This window comes from Pristis pectinata, chromosome 15, assembly GCF_009764475.1.
Source record: "Pristis pectinata isolate sPriPec2 chromosome 15, sPriPec2.1.pri, whole genome shotgun sequence".
NCBI lineage: Eukaryota > Metazoa > Chordata > Chondrichthyes > Rhinopristiformes > Pristidae > Pristis > Pristis pectinata.
The window spans coordinates 12,640,624-12,659,055 of NC_067419.1; the positions used below are offsets into that span (position 1 = coordinate 12,640,624).

The 18,432-nt window shown below is 42.5% G+C and overlaps 1 protein-coding gene across 3 annotated transcripts in view; it reads left to right on the plus strand.

Annotated features, from left to right (window-relative positions):
- Positions 1-18,432, plus strand: part of pot1 (protection of telomeres 1 homolog) — a 266,060-nt gene that overhangs the window by 97,766 nt on the left and 149,862 nt on the right. For all 3 annotated transcript variants that reach the window (XM_052030226.1, XM_052030224.1, XM_052030227.1), the window contains exons 5-6: positions 6,399-6,509; positions 16,004-16,054. In XM_052030226.1, coding sequence (XP_051886186.1) covers positions 6,399-6,509; positions 16,004-16,054 — 162 coding nt within the window. The remainder of the gene's footprint in view (positions 1-6,398; positions 6,510-16,003; positions 16,055-18,432) is intronic.

Below are 18,432 nucleotides of genomic sequence, written 5' to 3' on the forward strand. Positions count from 1 at the left end.
TGTCAAAGAAAAAGGTGGTTTAAGGGTATCCTGATAAATGATTGTATGGAATGATTTGGTAAGATAGATATTAGTTGGGGCGGTGCCTTGGGGTGAAGATGCCCCACATTAAGAGACAGAACCAGACTCAAACATCTTTTGTACAACAAGGTCACCCAATTATAGATGGTTGGTGTTTGTGGGGAGAGATTAATAACCAGGAGCCATAAATTATAAGCTAGTCATTGGGGCCAATAGGAAATTTAAGAGAAAATCAACAAATGCTGGAAAGCTGAAATAAAACAGAAAATGATAGAAATATTCAGCTGGTCAGACCGCATCTGTGGGAAGAGAAACAGAGTTAATGTTTTAGGTTGAATTGAGGAGAAACTTCCTATTGCTCTCCTGGTATAGAACTCGCTGCAATGAAGGGAAGCCGAGAGGGGTAATATGGATGCGTTTAATGGGAAGCTACCTAAATGAAAGGGGATGGAATAGTTTTGTTTGTTGATGCAGGTGGTAGGAGACACACATGGAGAACAATTACTGGCGCGGACCTATGGACTGAGTGGCCAGTTTCTGTGTTGTAAATTCTTTGTTGTTCCATGTAAAGCAAGAAATCATAGTGACTGGGGTTGGAGAGTTTCATGGAGCAGGAGGACTGTAGCAAAAACACAATGATGCTGGAGGAACTCAGCAGGCCAGGCAGCATCAGTGGAGAAAAGCAGGCGGTCAACGTTTTGGATCAGGACCTTTCTTCAGGACCGAAGATAGAAAAAAGGGGAAGCCCAATATATAGGAGGGAAAAGCAGAGCAGTGATAGGTGGACAAAAGAGGGGTGGTGGGGTGGGCACAGGGTGATGATAAGAGATAGTGATAGGCAGGTGCGGGGGAGGAGGGGAGAGCAGATCCACCAGGGGATGGGTAAGGAGAGAAAAAAAATAAGAAGGTGGGGTAGGCAAAAGAGAGAGAGGCTAGGAAAAGGAAGAAAAGAAGAAGCATGGTTGGGGGGAGGGGTGTGGGGTTTACTTAAAGTGGGAGAGTTCAATGTGCAAGGTTCTAAGATGGAAAATGAGGTGCTGAGTTTGCGCTTGGAATTCTCCTGACATTGGAGAAAACCGAGGACTGTTGATAGTGTGGGAGGGGGAGGTGAAGTGACTGGCAACGGGGAGATGCAGATTGCGGTTACGGACAGAGCACAGGTGTTCTGTGAAACAGTCACCTAGTCTGCGTTTGGTCTTGCCATTGTAGAGGAGGGCTCATCTAGATTCCAGTATCTGCAGTCCTTTGTTTCCCTAGGACTGTAGCAAATGCGGTTTTGCTCCATGGAATGAGTGGGTAACAGATCTGTCACGTTCCAAAGATGAGGAATAACATCCACTTGTGCTAACTGCAAGCAAGTTTCAGCTCCCTTCTGATTTAACTAGTTAGCAACCTGTCTCTCTTCCTGATTATAAATCTGCGCCCCAGCACTTCTCTGTCAGCAGCTTAACTCACTATTTTCACTCTTCACATGCTGATTCAAGAGTCCCACTGCAACCTCCCAGCTCAATTCTGTACCTAATTTATGAGAGAATGGCAAGTTGTCAATGCAGGTAAATGTCACAGAGATAAATTTTGCACAGTTAAGCTTGCAAAGCAGCATGAGAACTCTGTGGGTTACCGTGGGAGCTTCCTCTCCCCTTCCATGTTTAAATTAAACCCTAGCTGAGAGGACGGTACTAAATCCACTGCTTTATACCACAAGAAGAAATCTGTTCACTGACACTTCCTTGCCTGCTATAAATTCTTCGGAAACATGAGGTTCAGAACCATGTTTGCTCAAGAATTAAAGAGGTGATTACGCTGGGAAGTAGAATTTGAGCGATGCTGGAAATGGATTTGAGAATCCCGAAGATTGTATTCTCAGAAGAATTTGTTAGGGAAAAAGAAATGTTTTTGTTTGGCTCCCAAAGGAGAAATTCAGAACATCAGGAAGTTTTGGCAATGCAGGAAGTATTGTATAAGTATCACATTTGAGTTCAGAGGATGAGACCAAAAATATTGGCTAGATAAAGGAAGGCTTATCTTAAAACAATGAATGGATATACTTTGCAGAATTGAAAACAAAATCATACTTTTGCTCATCTCAGCGTTGTGTTTTGGAAGGCATCAAGAATGATGTGGCTTAGCTCTTGAACTGGAAGAAGATTAGATAAACTTAGTTACCTTAGAATCTGAGTTAGTTACCTGAGTTTAGTTAGTAGCAGTTTCCTTATTTTCTGAAATGCTCAGTTAAGGGAATCAAGGCAGCAGTTGGAAATATAAGAGGGGTCTTTTTCTTGAACTGGTGAAGAACAAATGTTTATGGAGGACGAGAAGTCAAGTGCTGGGCTGTGCAGTGTAAGAGCCATTACATCTCAGGAATTAGAGCACTGTTGCCAAGGATCACACTTAGAAGCTAAGCACACTGCATGGAAACCAGAGTGTCATTTTATCTGCACTAATGGCTGCATCTGGCATCCGAAGAAAGACAACAGAAGAACGTAACTGGTTTGTAAGTCAGTTGTATGTTTGTAGCATTAATGAATGTTCTGTGTTCACCTGCGGAGGATGGATCTTAATTTACCTGTTGGAAAGGTGAAACATTTCAACTTCACTGAAATATCCCCCCCACCCCAAATCCCTTTTTGGAATGAATTCTATCTTCGATTGTTAAAGAAATTGGTAGATGATCATTTTGTACTTCCTGAAAATTACCAATGAATTATATTCTGTGTGTGCAGCTTTTTAAGAATTCTTTACAAGTGATGGGCTTCAAACTGAAATGATTCGCTTCTGATTATTGATGTTTTACTACGAATGTTATCCGACTCAGCATGTAACGTTGCTCACGTCTCCAGTGACAGTTCCTCGCTGCAGTTGAAGCCATTTGATCCATTGGGGAGAGTTGGTGACTTGCCAGACCTTAGCTGGGAATGTTTGGGAATGCCAGAGCTGCTTTTGGTATGCCATGCTCTGGAGGGAATGCTCAAGTGGGTTTCCCAACCCGGATGTCATTCAGGTTACCCTTGAGTGTGTGGATGAACACATGATTGATCTCAGCTGTTTGTAGGGCTTTGAGGTTTCAACCCGAAACAGTGACTGTTCCTCCCCAACCCCCACAGATGCTGCTCGACCTGCTGAGTTCCTCCAGCAGATTCTTTGTTGCTCCAGATCCCAGTATCTTCAGTCTCTTGTGTCTCCATTGATCTTGGCTACATTGCCCTTGAAAGAAAGAGCCCTCGAACTTCCACTCCGCACCTTTGGGTCAAATGTTGGCAATTGATGAGTTGTGGCAGAGTCAAATCAAAGAGCAACAGCATGAAATTTCAAACCCCTTGAGGGTGTATTGTGTTTAAATTGCATTTTCTCGGTAATTAGCTTGACTGCATAAGTCCCATCTCTGAGGTGAGACGATTCAGCCCTTGTTATTGGTAGCCTTTCAGCTCTGCACTCTTTGCCAGATTTTTTTCAAAGGAAACATGATTCTCTCTGTGAATTGTGATGAGAATGGATCATCCACCTCAGATCCATGTCCAGAATCTTCCATTCCAGAACGTGTTTACTTTCCAACAACAAAATTTCCATAGAGTCACAGTTATAGAGGTTAAAAGCCAGAATGTAGGGTCCAGATGAAGGGTCTCGAGCCGATACCCCTTTCCCTCCACAGAGCTTGCTTGACCCACTGAGTTCCTCCAGCAATTTGTTTTTTGCTCCCGATTCCAGCTTTTGCTGTCTCCAGAACAAGGAAATGTCGGCCAAAAGGCCCGAGTCTGTACTGACCATCAAGCACTCATCCATGTTAATCCTAAACTAATCCTGTTTTCTTACTTCCACATTCCCATCAACTCCCCTTGGATTCTACCACTCACTTGCACACAAGGAGCAAATTTACAGTGGCCAATTAACCTACCAGCCTGCACTCTTTGGGATGTGGAAGGAAACCGGAGCATCTGGAGGAAAACCACATGGTCATGGGGAGAACGTTCAAACTCCATGCAGGTGGCACCGGAGTCGGGATTGAACCCGGGTCTCTGGTGCTGCGAGGTAGAGGATCTATTAACGGTGCCACTGGGATCGTCTGTCGAACTGTTCCTCAAAAATACATTGTTGAGGGAAATGCACTTGGTGAGAGCTGCTTTGCCGATCTTCAGTAGCTGATACCTTAATTAAAGGTGACCACACTGTATTAACAGGAATGTCTGCACTAGGTGAATTCCTGTGGAGGACCTGAGAGCTGACTGAAAAACCCATACTTTGAATATTCAAAGTGCAAATGATGGTGTTAGTTTGCCTTTATGACAAGGGAAAGGTATATGAAGTGGTGGTTACAATAAAACCATGCACTGGCAAGGAATCTCCACCACATTTTGCTGACCTATATCTACATGTGTAAACATTCATTGAAGGGATTAATAATTGGGATTAATAACATCTAAATGAGCAATATCTGACTATTGAGTGGAATCTTTTTTTAATACATTAGTGTTAGCAACACCTGTGCTGTGTTAAATATCTGTCTCACGTTTAGTTTTGTGAATGAAAGCATTTCTGCTATTTACACTCCGTTTTATATAGTTTTAAGGTAACGTCAGTGTTAGGTGAAAATCAAAAGAACTGCAGATGCTGGAAATCTGAAGTAAAAGTATAAAATGCTGGAAGCACTCAGCAGGTCAGGCTGTATCCATGGGAAGAGAAGCAAAGTTAATGTTTCGGGTTCACCCTTCCACAGATGAGTTTCCAGTGTTTAATGTTTTTATATCAAAGTTAAAGTTTGCTTCTGTGATATATGTGCAAGGGCACCTTAGTTCCAGTTCTTACTTCAATGTTTCTTGCATTGTGAAAAGTTGCAGCTTAGAGCAGCAATCTTTTGGTCTCAGTCTCCCAACTGTCATTTATTTTGATTGTAACTTGTTGGGGAAAATCGATAAAACAGGATTAGTTTTCTCCAGACTAAAGAAAAGAGAGCGAACTGAAGGAAGAGATGAAGGTTGTGTAGCAATTTGATAGGGTAGATATGGAGATGTTTCCACAGAGGTTAAATCAGGGCAAAGTTTTGGTTCTGCATGTGCTGGAGAGAGTGCAGGGAAAGTTCGGGTCAGGATGTTGACTTCAGTGCAGGACTTTAGTCATGGGGAGAGATTGGATACGTTGGGCTTGTTTTCCTTGGAGTGAAGTAGGCTGAGGGGTGCATGTTAGAGGTACATTTAATTATAAGATGCAGAGATAAGGTAGATAGAATCGTTTTCCCATGGAAGGGGTATCAAAAACAAGAGGGCCATAGGTTTAAGGTGAGAGGAAGGTGTTTTAACGGGGAATTGAGAAGAAAACTTTTTTGTTTACACAGAGAGTGGTTGCCGGAGGATGTGGTGGAATCAGATACAATCACTCCGTCTAAAGGACATTTAGACAGGCACTTGAAGAGGGAAGACTTAGAAGGATATGGACCTTGTGTGGGTGAATGGGATTAGTGTAGATGAACAAAAAGGTTGCCATGGATGTGAAGGGCAAAAGGACTCATTTCTGTACTGTCCAACCCTACAGGACCCAAAATTATAAGGGAATTGCAAATAAATTTGAAAGGCAATGCTGGAGAAATTCTTTTAGGCAGGCACGGTAGTGTAGCCGGTAGCGTAACGCTTGACAGCGCCGGCGACCCGGGTTCAATTCCGGCCGCTGTCTGTAAGGAGTCTGTACGTTCTCCCCGTGTCTGCGTGGGTTTCCTCCAGGTGCTCCGGTTTCCTCCCACATTCCAAAGACGTACGGGTTAGGAAGTTGTGGGCACGCTATGTTGGCGCCGGAAGCGTGACCACACTTGCGGGCTGCCCCCAGCTCATTCTACGCAAAAGACGCATTTCACTGTGTGTTTCGATGTACATGTGACTAATAAAGGTATCTCTTATCCAGAGAGTGGTTTGAACACGAGGAGTTGAGATGAATGGCAGAGGTCAATTAGCGATAGCTCAATGAGGGCACAGGAGACGAAAGAATAGGAATATGTGTTTGTGGATGTAGATGAAGAGGGTTGGGAGAAGACTTGGGATGAAGGGGCTGTTACTATTGTGTCTGTACACGGAAGCATCCACTTATTTTGAGGTAAAAAACCTTCAGACACAATGGAATATTTTGATGGGGGTGGTGGCGTTTAGTGAAAAATATGGCAGATTGAAATGCAATAGATTGGAGAAAATAAAACTTCAGGAAGATTTCTTCTGGAAGTGGAATGCTTCAGAAATATTTCACTGTATTTTTCCCAAAAATATATATTTTGTCTGCACTTTCATTGCATCATTTGGAATGATTGGACTACATTTAAGAAAGTGATTTGATATTCCAACTACCCCTTCCCTCTCTAATTTGTAATGATTTCTTCTGCTTCTCTTTCAATGTCTCTGCAGGACACGGTGGTGCTCACGAATTTCCAAGTTTGTAAGTCCCCAAGTGCCAGTAAGGATGGAAGGCATGCTTTCCAGCTCGAACTTTCAGACGAAACAGGAGCCACGGTGTTTGTACGTTAAGCTACGTTCACCCTTTTTGTGTACTTTCTAGGTTAGGACGGTTTGAAATATTGGCACAAGTGTTGGCAATAACTAGCAGTTAATGCTGCTGATATACGAGATGTTTATCCTAAATCCAAGCAAATGCAGTTAAAGAAAAATTTCAGGTTTGCTGAGAAGCAGATGATATGGAAGTGACTGCTGGAGATCTTCTCCAGAGTTGTACAGAAATAGCAGCCCGACCATCTCACATTGGTGTATGTTCTCCCCGTAAGCAGTTGTTCTCATCCCATGTTCTACGACCCTCTGTTCCTCTTTCCTTGCAGTGCCTACTTTGTATGTTTGTCAATGCTGACAAATAGAAGCACTCAATATGAACAGCCCACACCTTTTAAAAAAGAAAGTTTGGAATAATCCTCTGGTATTTCATCAGGCAGGAAGTGATTGAGACTTGGAGAATAATTCAGACGTGATGCTCAGTCAAGATCTTGTCTTCATTTATGTGACTATTATTTGCGGTACTGCAGTCTTTTTTTATGGGCGAGTTGAGTTGTGCGGATCTAGCTTGCAGTGTTTCAGATTGGCAGCAGATGGTGCCATCTGAGCCCAGAGACTACAGTGGGAACATTATTGAACTCCCTGTACTGGATTTTGACAGTGCAGTACACTTTCCAATCGCAAGGTCATGATTATTACTGAATCGGTTCATTTCTGATAATTCATCCAAAATGTCTTTCAGTCCTCCGATGCAGAACGTGGTTTTTCCCCTGATTCCAGGGTTTATACCTCATTCTTATTTGTTCCATCTATTGATCCCATTCTTGTGAAGAACCCCTTGATGCCTGTTTGACATTTGACTTTCACTAATTGAACCTGTGTTCCTCTTGTCCAAATCTATTCATTTAATTTAAAGTTATTGTCCATTTGTCTTCTTCAATCTCTTAACCTCGGATGCTTCTGCAAAGTCATCAAGACAACATTCCAAGGTTTACCAATGCTACATTCAATACCATTGATCAGCCCCATGGCTCCTTGCACAGTTCCTGAATATTAATTCCCTCCCTCCCTTTCAGGTGAGCAGAATACTGTGGATGCTAGAAATTTGAAATAAAGATGGGAAATCTTGCCAAAGCACAGCAGGCTGGGAAAAGAGCAGAGCTAATAATTCGTGTCAGTGACTTCTGATGAAAAGACATTGTCCTGAAAAGTTCAGTTTCTCTCCACACGTGCCCTGTGACCTACTAAGTGTTTCCAGCATTTTCTGGTTTTATTTTTAATCTTTTTCCCACTGATCAAGAGAACCATATTAAAGTGTTCTGTATAAATTTTTGCAGGACCACAATTAATGCGGAAATCTCTGATAACAGCAGTATGCCATTATTCTGCCCAGGGGCTATAATTATTTTATTTGATGCATTTTTTTTTGAAAGGGTATTTGTTAACAGTTTGTTACACTTAATCTATTTCCAAGCAAGCATGCTCCCTTATAAATCTGTACAAATTGTTCCTGGTTCACTGGCTTGTAATTTATAAAATTGACTATCTTATTGTTGAAAGAAAGATGCAGAATCTTTTAGCCATTTTTTAAACCTATCATGCATGCTTGTAATTTAGTCACCAGTGCAGCAAATTATTTTACTTTTCTTAAATTAAATATATGGCAAAATGTTGCACAAGGGAATTACTCAAAATCACTTCTTTGTTACTGGAGGTGGGGTTTGTTCACATAGTGGCAAATGAGCTATGTTATATCTGAATGACCTGCACGTTTCTGCACATTGAAGTTTAACTAGGTAGCAGTTGGCAATATTGATAATAGATCAATTTTTCGGTATAAGGAACTGAGAGTAGGTAGTTGGAATTCAGTGATCAAATTCGTACTGAATCTCGGAGAGTTTGTGATGTTTTATCAATGGAAGTATTCCTGATAAAGTCTTGGTCATGTCATCTTTTTCTAAAATGAAAATGTAAAACAGTAATTGCCAGAAATGCTTGTGGTCAGATATCTGTCCTTTCACTGATTTCGTCTTTTTCTGTAGTTTACAATACTTTTTCCATACACTTACCAACCATTTAGAACTGAAGCAACATTTTTCAAGGATGGTGCACATTGTGTTTTGGTATTTGAACAAAAGGAAGAGCTTCCTTCTAACTCTACTTTATTCTCCAATGCACAGGAATGCAGTGGATGTCACTCCATTTCACTTGACCATGAATGCTCTGAATTTCCTCTAACTGATGAAACCTTTGGTGCAATTGGATATAGACCTGGCTTAAGGGAAGTGGTACTGGGTTCTGGAATGAAGATTGTTTGGGCACTATAGTTTAATCCTCACCACTGAATTTATTCCAGAATTTCACACCATATTTAAATGGGATGATCATTATTGCTAAGGTGCTAGTTTTCGCAGCTCTTTATTAATGTAATAACAGTAAGACTCCATTCATCAGGATTTCTGAACAACTGGATGCCAGGTTGTCTGGCATCTGACTCGCTCATTAGTCTGGGATGTAAGCCAGGGTCCAGAGTGCAAGTGGAGTGCTTGGCCAGGTCCAGGAGTCTTGGGTGCACAATATAGGTAGGGTGTCTGTCCGGAACTGGGGTTGGAGTCCAGAACATTGGGTCAGGAGTGAGGTAGGTTTGCAGCCAGAGCTGTTGTCTGGAGTGCTTATATATTTCCTGCTCCCTTTGAACACACTGGGTTGACTGGAAAATTTATTGTAACATGTAAAATAATGAAATAAACGTGTGTTTTGGTATTAATAAGAATAACCTGTTTCGATTGACCTGTACGATCGACGCAAGACAAGTTTTTCACTGTACCTCGGTGACAATAATAAACCAATACCAATACATCTGATAGTCCAGAAAATCTGCTATTGCCACATGATCAAAGTCCTAAGAGTACTGGATTATTGGAGTTTAACAGCAAGTTAGAATTGGGCCAAAAACACTGTTTGTAATAGAGCAAAAGAGTATGGAGAACTTTACACATGGCAAGTTCGAATGCAGGGATCAGGATGTGGATAGAACATTGGAGTGTTCAGGAGAGCTGATGCCAAGAGAAGGATTACATACTAGTCTGAACATTTTAACTTCTGATACTAGTTCTCAGCAGATGAGGTATTTTGAATGAATAGTATATGCCACAGGATACGATGAGAAGAGTCTTGGAGGAGCTGAGGTCAGAATGTCTCTCCGGCGAGGGCCACAGAAGGGTTGCCAAGTTTGGAAATGTGAGGATGGAAATGTCAGGAGTGAACCCGGGTCACTGAAGCTGTGGAGCAATGGCTCTTCTTGTGCTACTGTGCTGTGTTTGCAGTGCTGATAATGCGGGGTTGGAGCTGAGCAGGATGCTGAGGTGGTGAAAAGTCTGATACAACCCCAAATGGGTTAAAGTCAGTGGCATAGTTATGAATTTTCACCGGGAAGCCTTGGAGTGCAATATCAAACGAATTCCTTGCAATGCTTTAATGTATTCATTTACTACGTGGGCCAAGCAGGGGTTTAGAGGAAGCAATCCTTGTTCTGGAACTTTAAGTACCAAATGCTTGGCTTTCATAAAGCATGAGCCTAATTAGATGTGTATAAATTGGGAAAAAGTAGAATTCCTCAAACATTGCAATACTGCAACATCATCTGTCATAAAATGGATCAGTCATGTTAATTGGTGGTTTTGATACTGGCCTTTCTTTTAATAAAAGTGGTCTGCTACACTAAGTAGTTTGTTCAGATAAAATTACTGAATCTGTGCTGTAGTTTGACTTCACTGTCTCACTGGCATTCAGATCACTTGAAGGTAGTATATACACACTGGGCCAGCTCCTGGTAACTGTCCAGCAGAATTCAAAGCTAGATTTGAGACTCCTTAACTTAATTAATAACTCATTAATTTCCTTTGGAATAACAAGAGTATGGGATCGATTAAAGCAACTCAAGCTGCCTATCCTGCAGAGTTAACTGGGTCTTAAGAATCTCAAATAAAGTGATGATGGGTAGCACTGTATTTGTTTGAAGCTTCCACTTTGATAAACGCCACCAGATTCCAATTGGATATTTGTTGTTTATGAAATGTAAACAACTGTCTGCAGATGTTCAGTCCCATTACTTCATTTGACAAAATGACAGTCTCCACAGATGTTTTCTGGCCTACTTTGGTCATGAATAATTAAGCCATTACTTTGTTTCTCTGCATTTTTTTTTCTAAAAGTCATCTTTATTTCTAGCAAAGCTCCTTTTACTTACTCAGAATAGTTTCTGAAGTGGAACAAAGTAGAATCAAAATCTCTTTACACTCCTTTATCATGTCTGAATGAATTTGGCAACTCAAACTATTGATTCAATGGGATGAGTTTAGAAGAAAAATCTCCAAAGACTTCAGTTTGGAACTTGGAATCTGTTGATCCAGTTTTAGCTGAGGCTGGTCACCTAAATGACTGTAGTCCAAAGTTGTAGTGGATTTGTTGGCAGAGAGTTCCACCAGTACAGTGCCTGATCCAGCATGTCACCCTCTGAAGGCTAAGGATTTTTTTATTTCAAAATTAAAAATAAACTTTATTCAGAATAAAAAAAATTATATACAATGGAATAAACACAGTGCAAGCTCTTTGCATTCTTAGTGTCATTATGTTCAGTAGTGTTAGCACAGTTTTTTTTTACATAGCATCGTAGGTTAAGAAATGGTGAGACTCTTCAACCAGCCAGATGGAAGTACCTCACTGAAGCATGCTTGCCTCGAAATGACCTCTGGTGATGCCACTACTTTGAATGTAATGAAATATAACTGCATTAGAAAAGTGATTCCGAATGTAAATCAGGATATGGAGGAAGAAATATAAGTTGGTGATGATGTACAGTAAGTGATGTAAAGATTTGAAACCTAGATGATTAAAGGTGAGACAGAAAGAGAGTGGGGGGAAAATATAATAGAGAGTGGAGCAGACTGGCCACCCATGATCAGCATTCCTGTCTGTGCAGATCCAGGGTTTGTGCAGCTTTGCTGCAAGTTTGGGACATGAGGAGTAATAGATGGACAGGAGCCGCTGCATCTATCCCGGGACTCCACAGGGAGTCTGGATTTGCTGGGATCTGCTGGGAAATCTGTCCGATGCTCCTCCAACCAATCCCAACCTGAAGATTGGGAGGAAAAAGGCAAGTTGTATTTTATTTAAACGTATTGTAATATTTTAGTATGTCTTAATAGTATTTTTTAAATTATTTTTATTTTAGGAGCTATCAAATATCTTTGCTTAAAATTGTTCTTTTTTTGGTCAAAGTCTACCACCCTATGTCAGAGGGCAAACTTTCACCTCCATCTTGCTGCTTGTCAAAGGGAGTTCCGGGGTGGAGCCTCGTCGCCAACTCTGTGCATTACTTACCGCTGAGGCCTCATTGCATCTCACCGAATGTGTGCCAGATGTGTTGTTTGGCCCTCCACTTTGGGCCCGGGTCAGTGTGAGTGGCCGGGAGCCACAGGTCAAACCCAACTCCATTTGGCCCATTTCCTTTTCATCTTTTCCGCATCTCCTGCACTAATTTTCTTCTTGGGGAAATCAGACTCTAATTATACTGTTTGAAAACTCGCCTGATAAGTGCACAGATGCTCCGGTTGCTTTCCAGATCTCAGACCTGTTGGTTGGCAGGTTAATTGGCTACTAGAATAGGTGGGCGTTTTCAGCCGGTGAGTATTTTCTAAGCCATTTTAATGTCAAACCGGTGACAAACACTACAGGTGCCTACTGTTGCAACTTTTTCGATGGCAAGTCCAGTGTGAGGGCATCGAAGGCACACCCTGTGGCAAAAGGCAACTTTGGGCTGTCCTGGTGCTGTGTTTTGCAGGGTACCTTTGATATCTCTCTCATGTGGTATGACTCTGATGCGCTAGTGTACCAGGCACTCGGTTAGTTGAGAGTTAGTCTTCAGCTGTAAAGGATGCTCTACTTGGAGCAATGCAAGGGATCCACAGCCACTACTTTGGTGTTGAGTTTGGGATGTTGCTGCTTGAGGACGTAGCAAAGCAGTGACCTAGTATGAAGAAGATGGAGTCAGAAGTTGAATTTACCCAGTGTTGTTCCTTTATATGATTGATATCATCAAGGCCCCCCGAAGAGGACACAGAACAAGGGAAGGTGACAGTACTTGAGGAGAGCAAATTAATATTGTTGCTGGCAGTAGGGTTGGAGATGCAAGAAATCTTGGTGAGTCTATTGACATCACCAACCATTGCTGGGATATTCTATGAGGGAAGAGGTCAGACCTTGGGAGGAACAGTGGTGCAGCAGGTAGGGCTGCTGCCTGGCGGGTAGTTCCTGCTACCCGGATTCAATCCTGACCTCTGGTGCTGTCTGTGTGGAGTCTGCATATTCTTTGTGACCATGTGGATTTTCTCTGGATGCTCTAGTTTTCTCCCACATCCCAAAGGCGTGCTGGTTGGTAGGTTGATTGGCTGCTGGTGTAGGTGAGTGGTTGGAAAATCTGAGGGAGTTAATGGGCATGTGTGAGAGACTAGGTTACAGGGAAGTAGGTGGAGGAATGGGATTGATATGAATACTTTGAGAGCTAGAATAAAGTCGATGGACTGAATAGCCTCGTGTGTTGTACGGAAATGTGAATATGCACATTACAATCCAAAGTTCTTGGAAATTGTTCCAAGAATTTGGGTGAAGTAGTTTAATGTAGAGAACTGAATGGTTGAAGAGGTTTGCAGGATTACCATTGGTATGGAGATGGGCTTGAGTACATGAGCCAACTTTGCTCAGGGTGTCATTCTGGGGCTCAAATTCAGAACAGGCCCACAGAGTGGGTTGAGACAAGTGGATGAAGTCAAGAGTGGGTAATGGCTACGTGGCCCTTCTCATGAAGGCTGCATCATAGCAAGCTGGAATGGCAGGAGTACCCCACATGGTGTGAATGTTTGAGGCCAGAAGACTACAGGAAACACGAGTGAAAAAGGCAAGAGACCTTGTTGTTGTGTCAGAATACCCTTTCAAAATGGCCTGTTACATTTACCGCAGGCTCTGCTATATTCTTTGGCCTCAAAGCTGGTAAAGGCAAGTAAGGTTGGTAGTCTCAGAGATAGGACGGCAAATCTGTGGAGGCAGAGGAAGAAGAGACTGGAATGGGAATACTACAGGGTCTTTATAGCAAAACTGAAGAGACCTATAAAGATGGAACATTTTGGGCAATCTTTACATTAACAAGATTATCTTCATAACTTTATAATCCTGTGATTTGTTTCACCATCTTCTTGATGCCATTTGTATGACTCAAGCTCTGCATAAATCTTGTAGCTGATTAATAGCTACAACAAATAGAATGTATTTTAGTATACTACTGATATGAGGGACATAATAATAGGTCCCTACTTTGGTTTCACACCACTCTGCATGTTTCTTCTCTTCCCGTTCCTAAACAGTGCTTCTGTTGTCCATCCTCTCTTGAACCCTTGCTGTGGACTATCCTGTACTTTCCTTCCAGTGAGATGTATTCTGGGCTTTGACTCCACCAGAGCACTGCTGACAGTCCTGCTGCACTGGAGCTGCAGCCCTCTGAGATGCTGTCTGACCTGCTGAGTGTTTCCTGCATTCTCGGATTTTATTTTGGATTTCCAGTATTTCTAGTTTTTATGCTTTTTGAGATAATCCGACAAATGGGACAATGGGATGAGTTAAAACAGAGTGGTAATCGGGTAAATCGATGAACAAGAGACGCGTCTAGTGGAGCTGTAGATATTCACAGCAGAACAGCAGATGCTGAACAAGGGGCAGCAGTATGCTTCGGTGAAACAGCATCAAGGCTAGAATATTGCTAAGTGCCTAATTTAAATAAAGTAAATTATTATTGTGCCTTTTTGGCATTTCAGGTATACAGCAGGCCAGATTTAATTAGACAGTTTTTGATTACGTTCTTTTTGGCAGATTGGCTCAATATTGAGAATTGTTTGAATCTTCCCTTGGTCTGGCCCCAGTAGGGTGTAATCTCTGCTGAAATAAATTGTAGCCTCAGACTATTATGCTGCCTCATGGGATCCCAGGTTCAATCCTGACCTCAGGTGCTATCTGTGTGGAGTTTGCCCATTCTCCCTGTGACTGATTTGCCTTGAATTTCCTATTATGTTAAATTTTGTCACATTTTCATATGCATAACCTAAGGTTGAATATTGCACTTCATCTTTTCTCTGGGCACGTTGTAGCCCTCAGGACTTAATATTTGCCTTTTCTTTACACAGACGTAGCTTGACCTTTTTCACTTTGTTCCTATTTTTCTTTCGTCCTTTTGTCTCTAACTGCTGCTTTTTAAATTACTTGTTACTGTGGCGACTCACCGGTATCGAACCGGCTCCTGAGATCGCGAGCGTCGTCGGAGGTCCCAACGCAAGATGGCGCGAGGCCCTCCTCCTTCTCCATTGTTGGGCTAGGAAAGCTTGTGTGCGGGAAGGTCAGGTGACCCGCGCGTGACGTCAGCGCGGGAAGAGTTTCGGTATTAAAAGGCACATTGCGCCCCTGTCAATCAATTGACTTCTGACTCCAAGCAACAGACTCTGTGTCTTTATTCTATAGTAGTGTAGCTAGCCGCTACATTACCTTAATTTGGTCTGAACCCCATCACGGACATTCCCGTATCTTTGTGACTCTGACTCTAAAATACCAGGAATCATTTCAGGAAGCATGAAATTGAAAAACAGAAGTTATCTTAAACTTGAGTAGAATTTTGACCCACGTGGTTACAGTATGTACAAGAGAGTTATTAAAAAAATACATAAAAGTAATATAAAGACATATCAAAACTGAGTGATAATGCCTGTCAAAGGATAAAGAAGCTTCTCACTGGCAAAGAAAATGGTGATCATTAAAATTATATGGGATTAAAGGGGTGAGGATAGAGAAATGTATTGACCGAAATATCTAGGGGGGAATTCAAGAGAAACTGCTTTACCCAGAGAATGGTTAGAAAGGGGAGCCAGCTGTCACCGGGACTAGTTGGGAAAATGGCACAGGTACATTTTAGGGATAACTGAACAGCTATAGGAGCGAGGAAGATGTGTAGCTTGGTAAAGTAGCATGGGAGGAGGTTGGTTTGGAGCATTATAACCAGCATTAATTAGTTGGGTTAAATGGCTTATTTCTGTGTTGTTGGTTCCCCGGAGTTGTGAGTATTTATTGAATGCATCTGGAAGATTTGCCCGTCTGATGTGAATGATCAGTAATTTCCATTCACAGTAAACTCCACCTGATATTTCTAAGCAAACCCGCTTATTTGGTCCCATTACAATGCTTGTGGTCGTCTTGAACTTGATGCTGCATCAATGTATGGTGCAGTTGTTTGCTGTATTGCTAGAGCTCTTCTGTACACAGACTATATAAATTGTGGAAACAAGACCCCTCAGTTCTCTGAATTAATAGTGTAAGCAATGCAGCTTAGAATCAGTAAATCCAACCTCACTCTGCCTGTGCTTCAGCAACTACATCTTTTATTCTTATTTATCTTTATATTTATTCTATTTTAGGTTTGTAGCAAAACTGGGCAAGAATCGGCAGCGATCATCCGAAAGTCTAAGGTAATTGTCGATTCAGTTGAGTAAATGTTTGTCCTCTTGATGCATCAGATGTATTGATGTCCTCCAAAGACCCCCACGTGCTTTATGGCCAATGAAATATTTACAGCCATCAATGTTGTAAATTAGGAAAGTTTAACTGTGTAAAATCAATTTAAGAACAAACACATCCTGGCTTTGTTTCCATAGAAACTGGTTCAGCTAGATGTGTGGGATCAAAGTTTGTCTTCCAGCAACTGGATTGTGACCAAGGGGGAAGCTGTTGGTGAAATAATTCTATTGTTGTAAATGTATTTTATGTATTTCAGTGCAAGTCCAGCACAATCTGTGGAACTCCAAAAGCATTTTGCGAGGTGTGTTAAGGGCACATTAACTTGTCTGGGCTACTGAGCTGATAAATACCTCAACAATCCCTTTACAATTACAGCAAAGCCCAGGTGGCAATTTGGAGCCAGGCTGAATGACTCTTGCAAGTATTTATTTAATGTAGAAGCTATGGTATTGGGGCCATCTCCTCCTCTTGAGTCTCCTCTCATGGAATAATAAATACAAAATACCAGAACTGCTGAAAGTCAGAAAAAAAACCGCAGATGCTGGCAATCTGAAACAAAAACAAAACGTTGGAAGCACTCAGCAGAACAGGCAGCATCTGTGGAAAGGAAAACCGAGCAAACAGACCATTTGAGTAGTCTTCAACCTGAAGCGTCACTTCTCTTCCCACGGATGCTGCTCGATCTGCTGAATGTTTCTGTCATTTTCTGTTTCTCTACCAGAAGTTGTGACAACTCAAAGATCTAAGTATGATGTAAGAATAAAAATTAGTAATGAGATGGGAAATGGAAAGCAAACCTATCGAAGTGGGAAAATCTGAAATACCTTTTACCTTTTGAGTAGTTCAAATGTGCTAGCCGTGTCTTGCCATCATCACTGAGGCATCATTTCACAGCAGAGAAACAGGCCTTCGGCCTACCATATCCATGCCACCCATACTATTCTTATTTACCACCACTTAGTCCTTTGGAGTTCAGTAAACCTTTGACAAGGTCCCACATGGAGACTGGTCCAAAAGGTTAGAGCCCATGCGACCCAGGGCAAGTGGGGAATTGGATCCAAATTTGCCTCGGTTATAGGAAGCAAGGGTGATGGTGGAGGCTTGTCTAGGTATTTGGAACACTGTGACCAGGGTTGTACCACAGAGATCGATGCTGAGGCACTTAATTGTTCATTATAAACATTAACAATTCGGATACAAATGCAGGAAGTATCCTCAGTAAGTTTGCAGATGATAAAAAAAGTTGGTGATGTTGAAAATGAGGAGGATAATTGCACTGCACTGGAAGATGTTCATCAGTTGATTAAAAAGGGCAGAGCAAAGGTAGGGGTGAGGGTGTGTGTTGTTGATTGGAACCCAGTGACCAGTGGCGTATCATGGGGATTGGTGGTGAGATGCTTGCGGGAGAAACAAAGGACTGCAGATGCTGGGAACCTAGATGAAAAACACGATGATGCTGGAGGAACTCAGCAGGCCAGGCAGCATCCGTGGAGAAAAGCAGGCGGTTAACGTTTTGGGTCCAGACCCTTCCTCAGGACTGAAGATAGGAAAAGGGGAAGCCCAATATAGGAGGGAAAAGCAGAGCAGTGATAGGTGGACAAAAGAGGGGAGGTGGGGTGGGCACAGGGTGGTGATAAGTAGATGCAGGTAAGAGATAGTGATAGGCAGGTGCGGGGGAGGTGGGGAGAGCAGATCCACTGAGGGATGGGTCTAAGGTAAGGATGAAAAAGGGGGGGGGTAGAAAAAAAAGAGGCTAGGAAAGGGAAGAAAAAAAAAAGGCATGGTGAGCGCGGATGTGGGGATTACTTAAAGTGGGAGATTTCAATGTCCATGCCGTTAGGCTGCAAGGTTTCAAGGTGGAAAATGAGGTGCTGTTCCTCCAGTTTGCGCTTGGAATTCTCCTGGCAGTGGAGGAGGCCGAGGACTGACATATTTGTGGTAGTGTGGGAAGGGGAGGTGAAGTGGCTGGCAACGGGGAGATGCAGATCGTGGTTACTGACAGAGCGTAGGTGTTCTGCGAAATGGCCACCTAGTCTGCGTTTGGTCTCGCCAATGTAGAGGAGGCCACACTTGGAGCACCGAATGCAGTAGATGATATTAAGGGAGGTGCAGGTGAATCTCTGTCTCACCTGCAAAGACTGTTTGGGTCGCTGGATGGAGGTGGTGTAGGGGCAGGTGTTGCACCTATGGCGGGGGCAGTGGAGAGTTCCCGGGGTGGGAGCAGGATTGGTGGGGGGGTGGGAGTTTTGGGCCGAGACCCATGAGGACTGGAAAGAGAGGGGAGAAGCCTCGACCTGAAACGTTGACTGTCCATTTCCCTCCATAGATG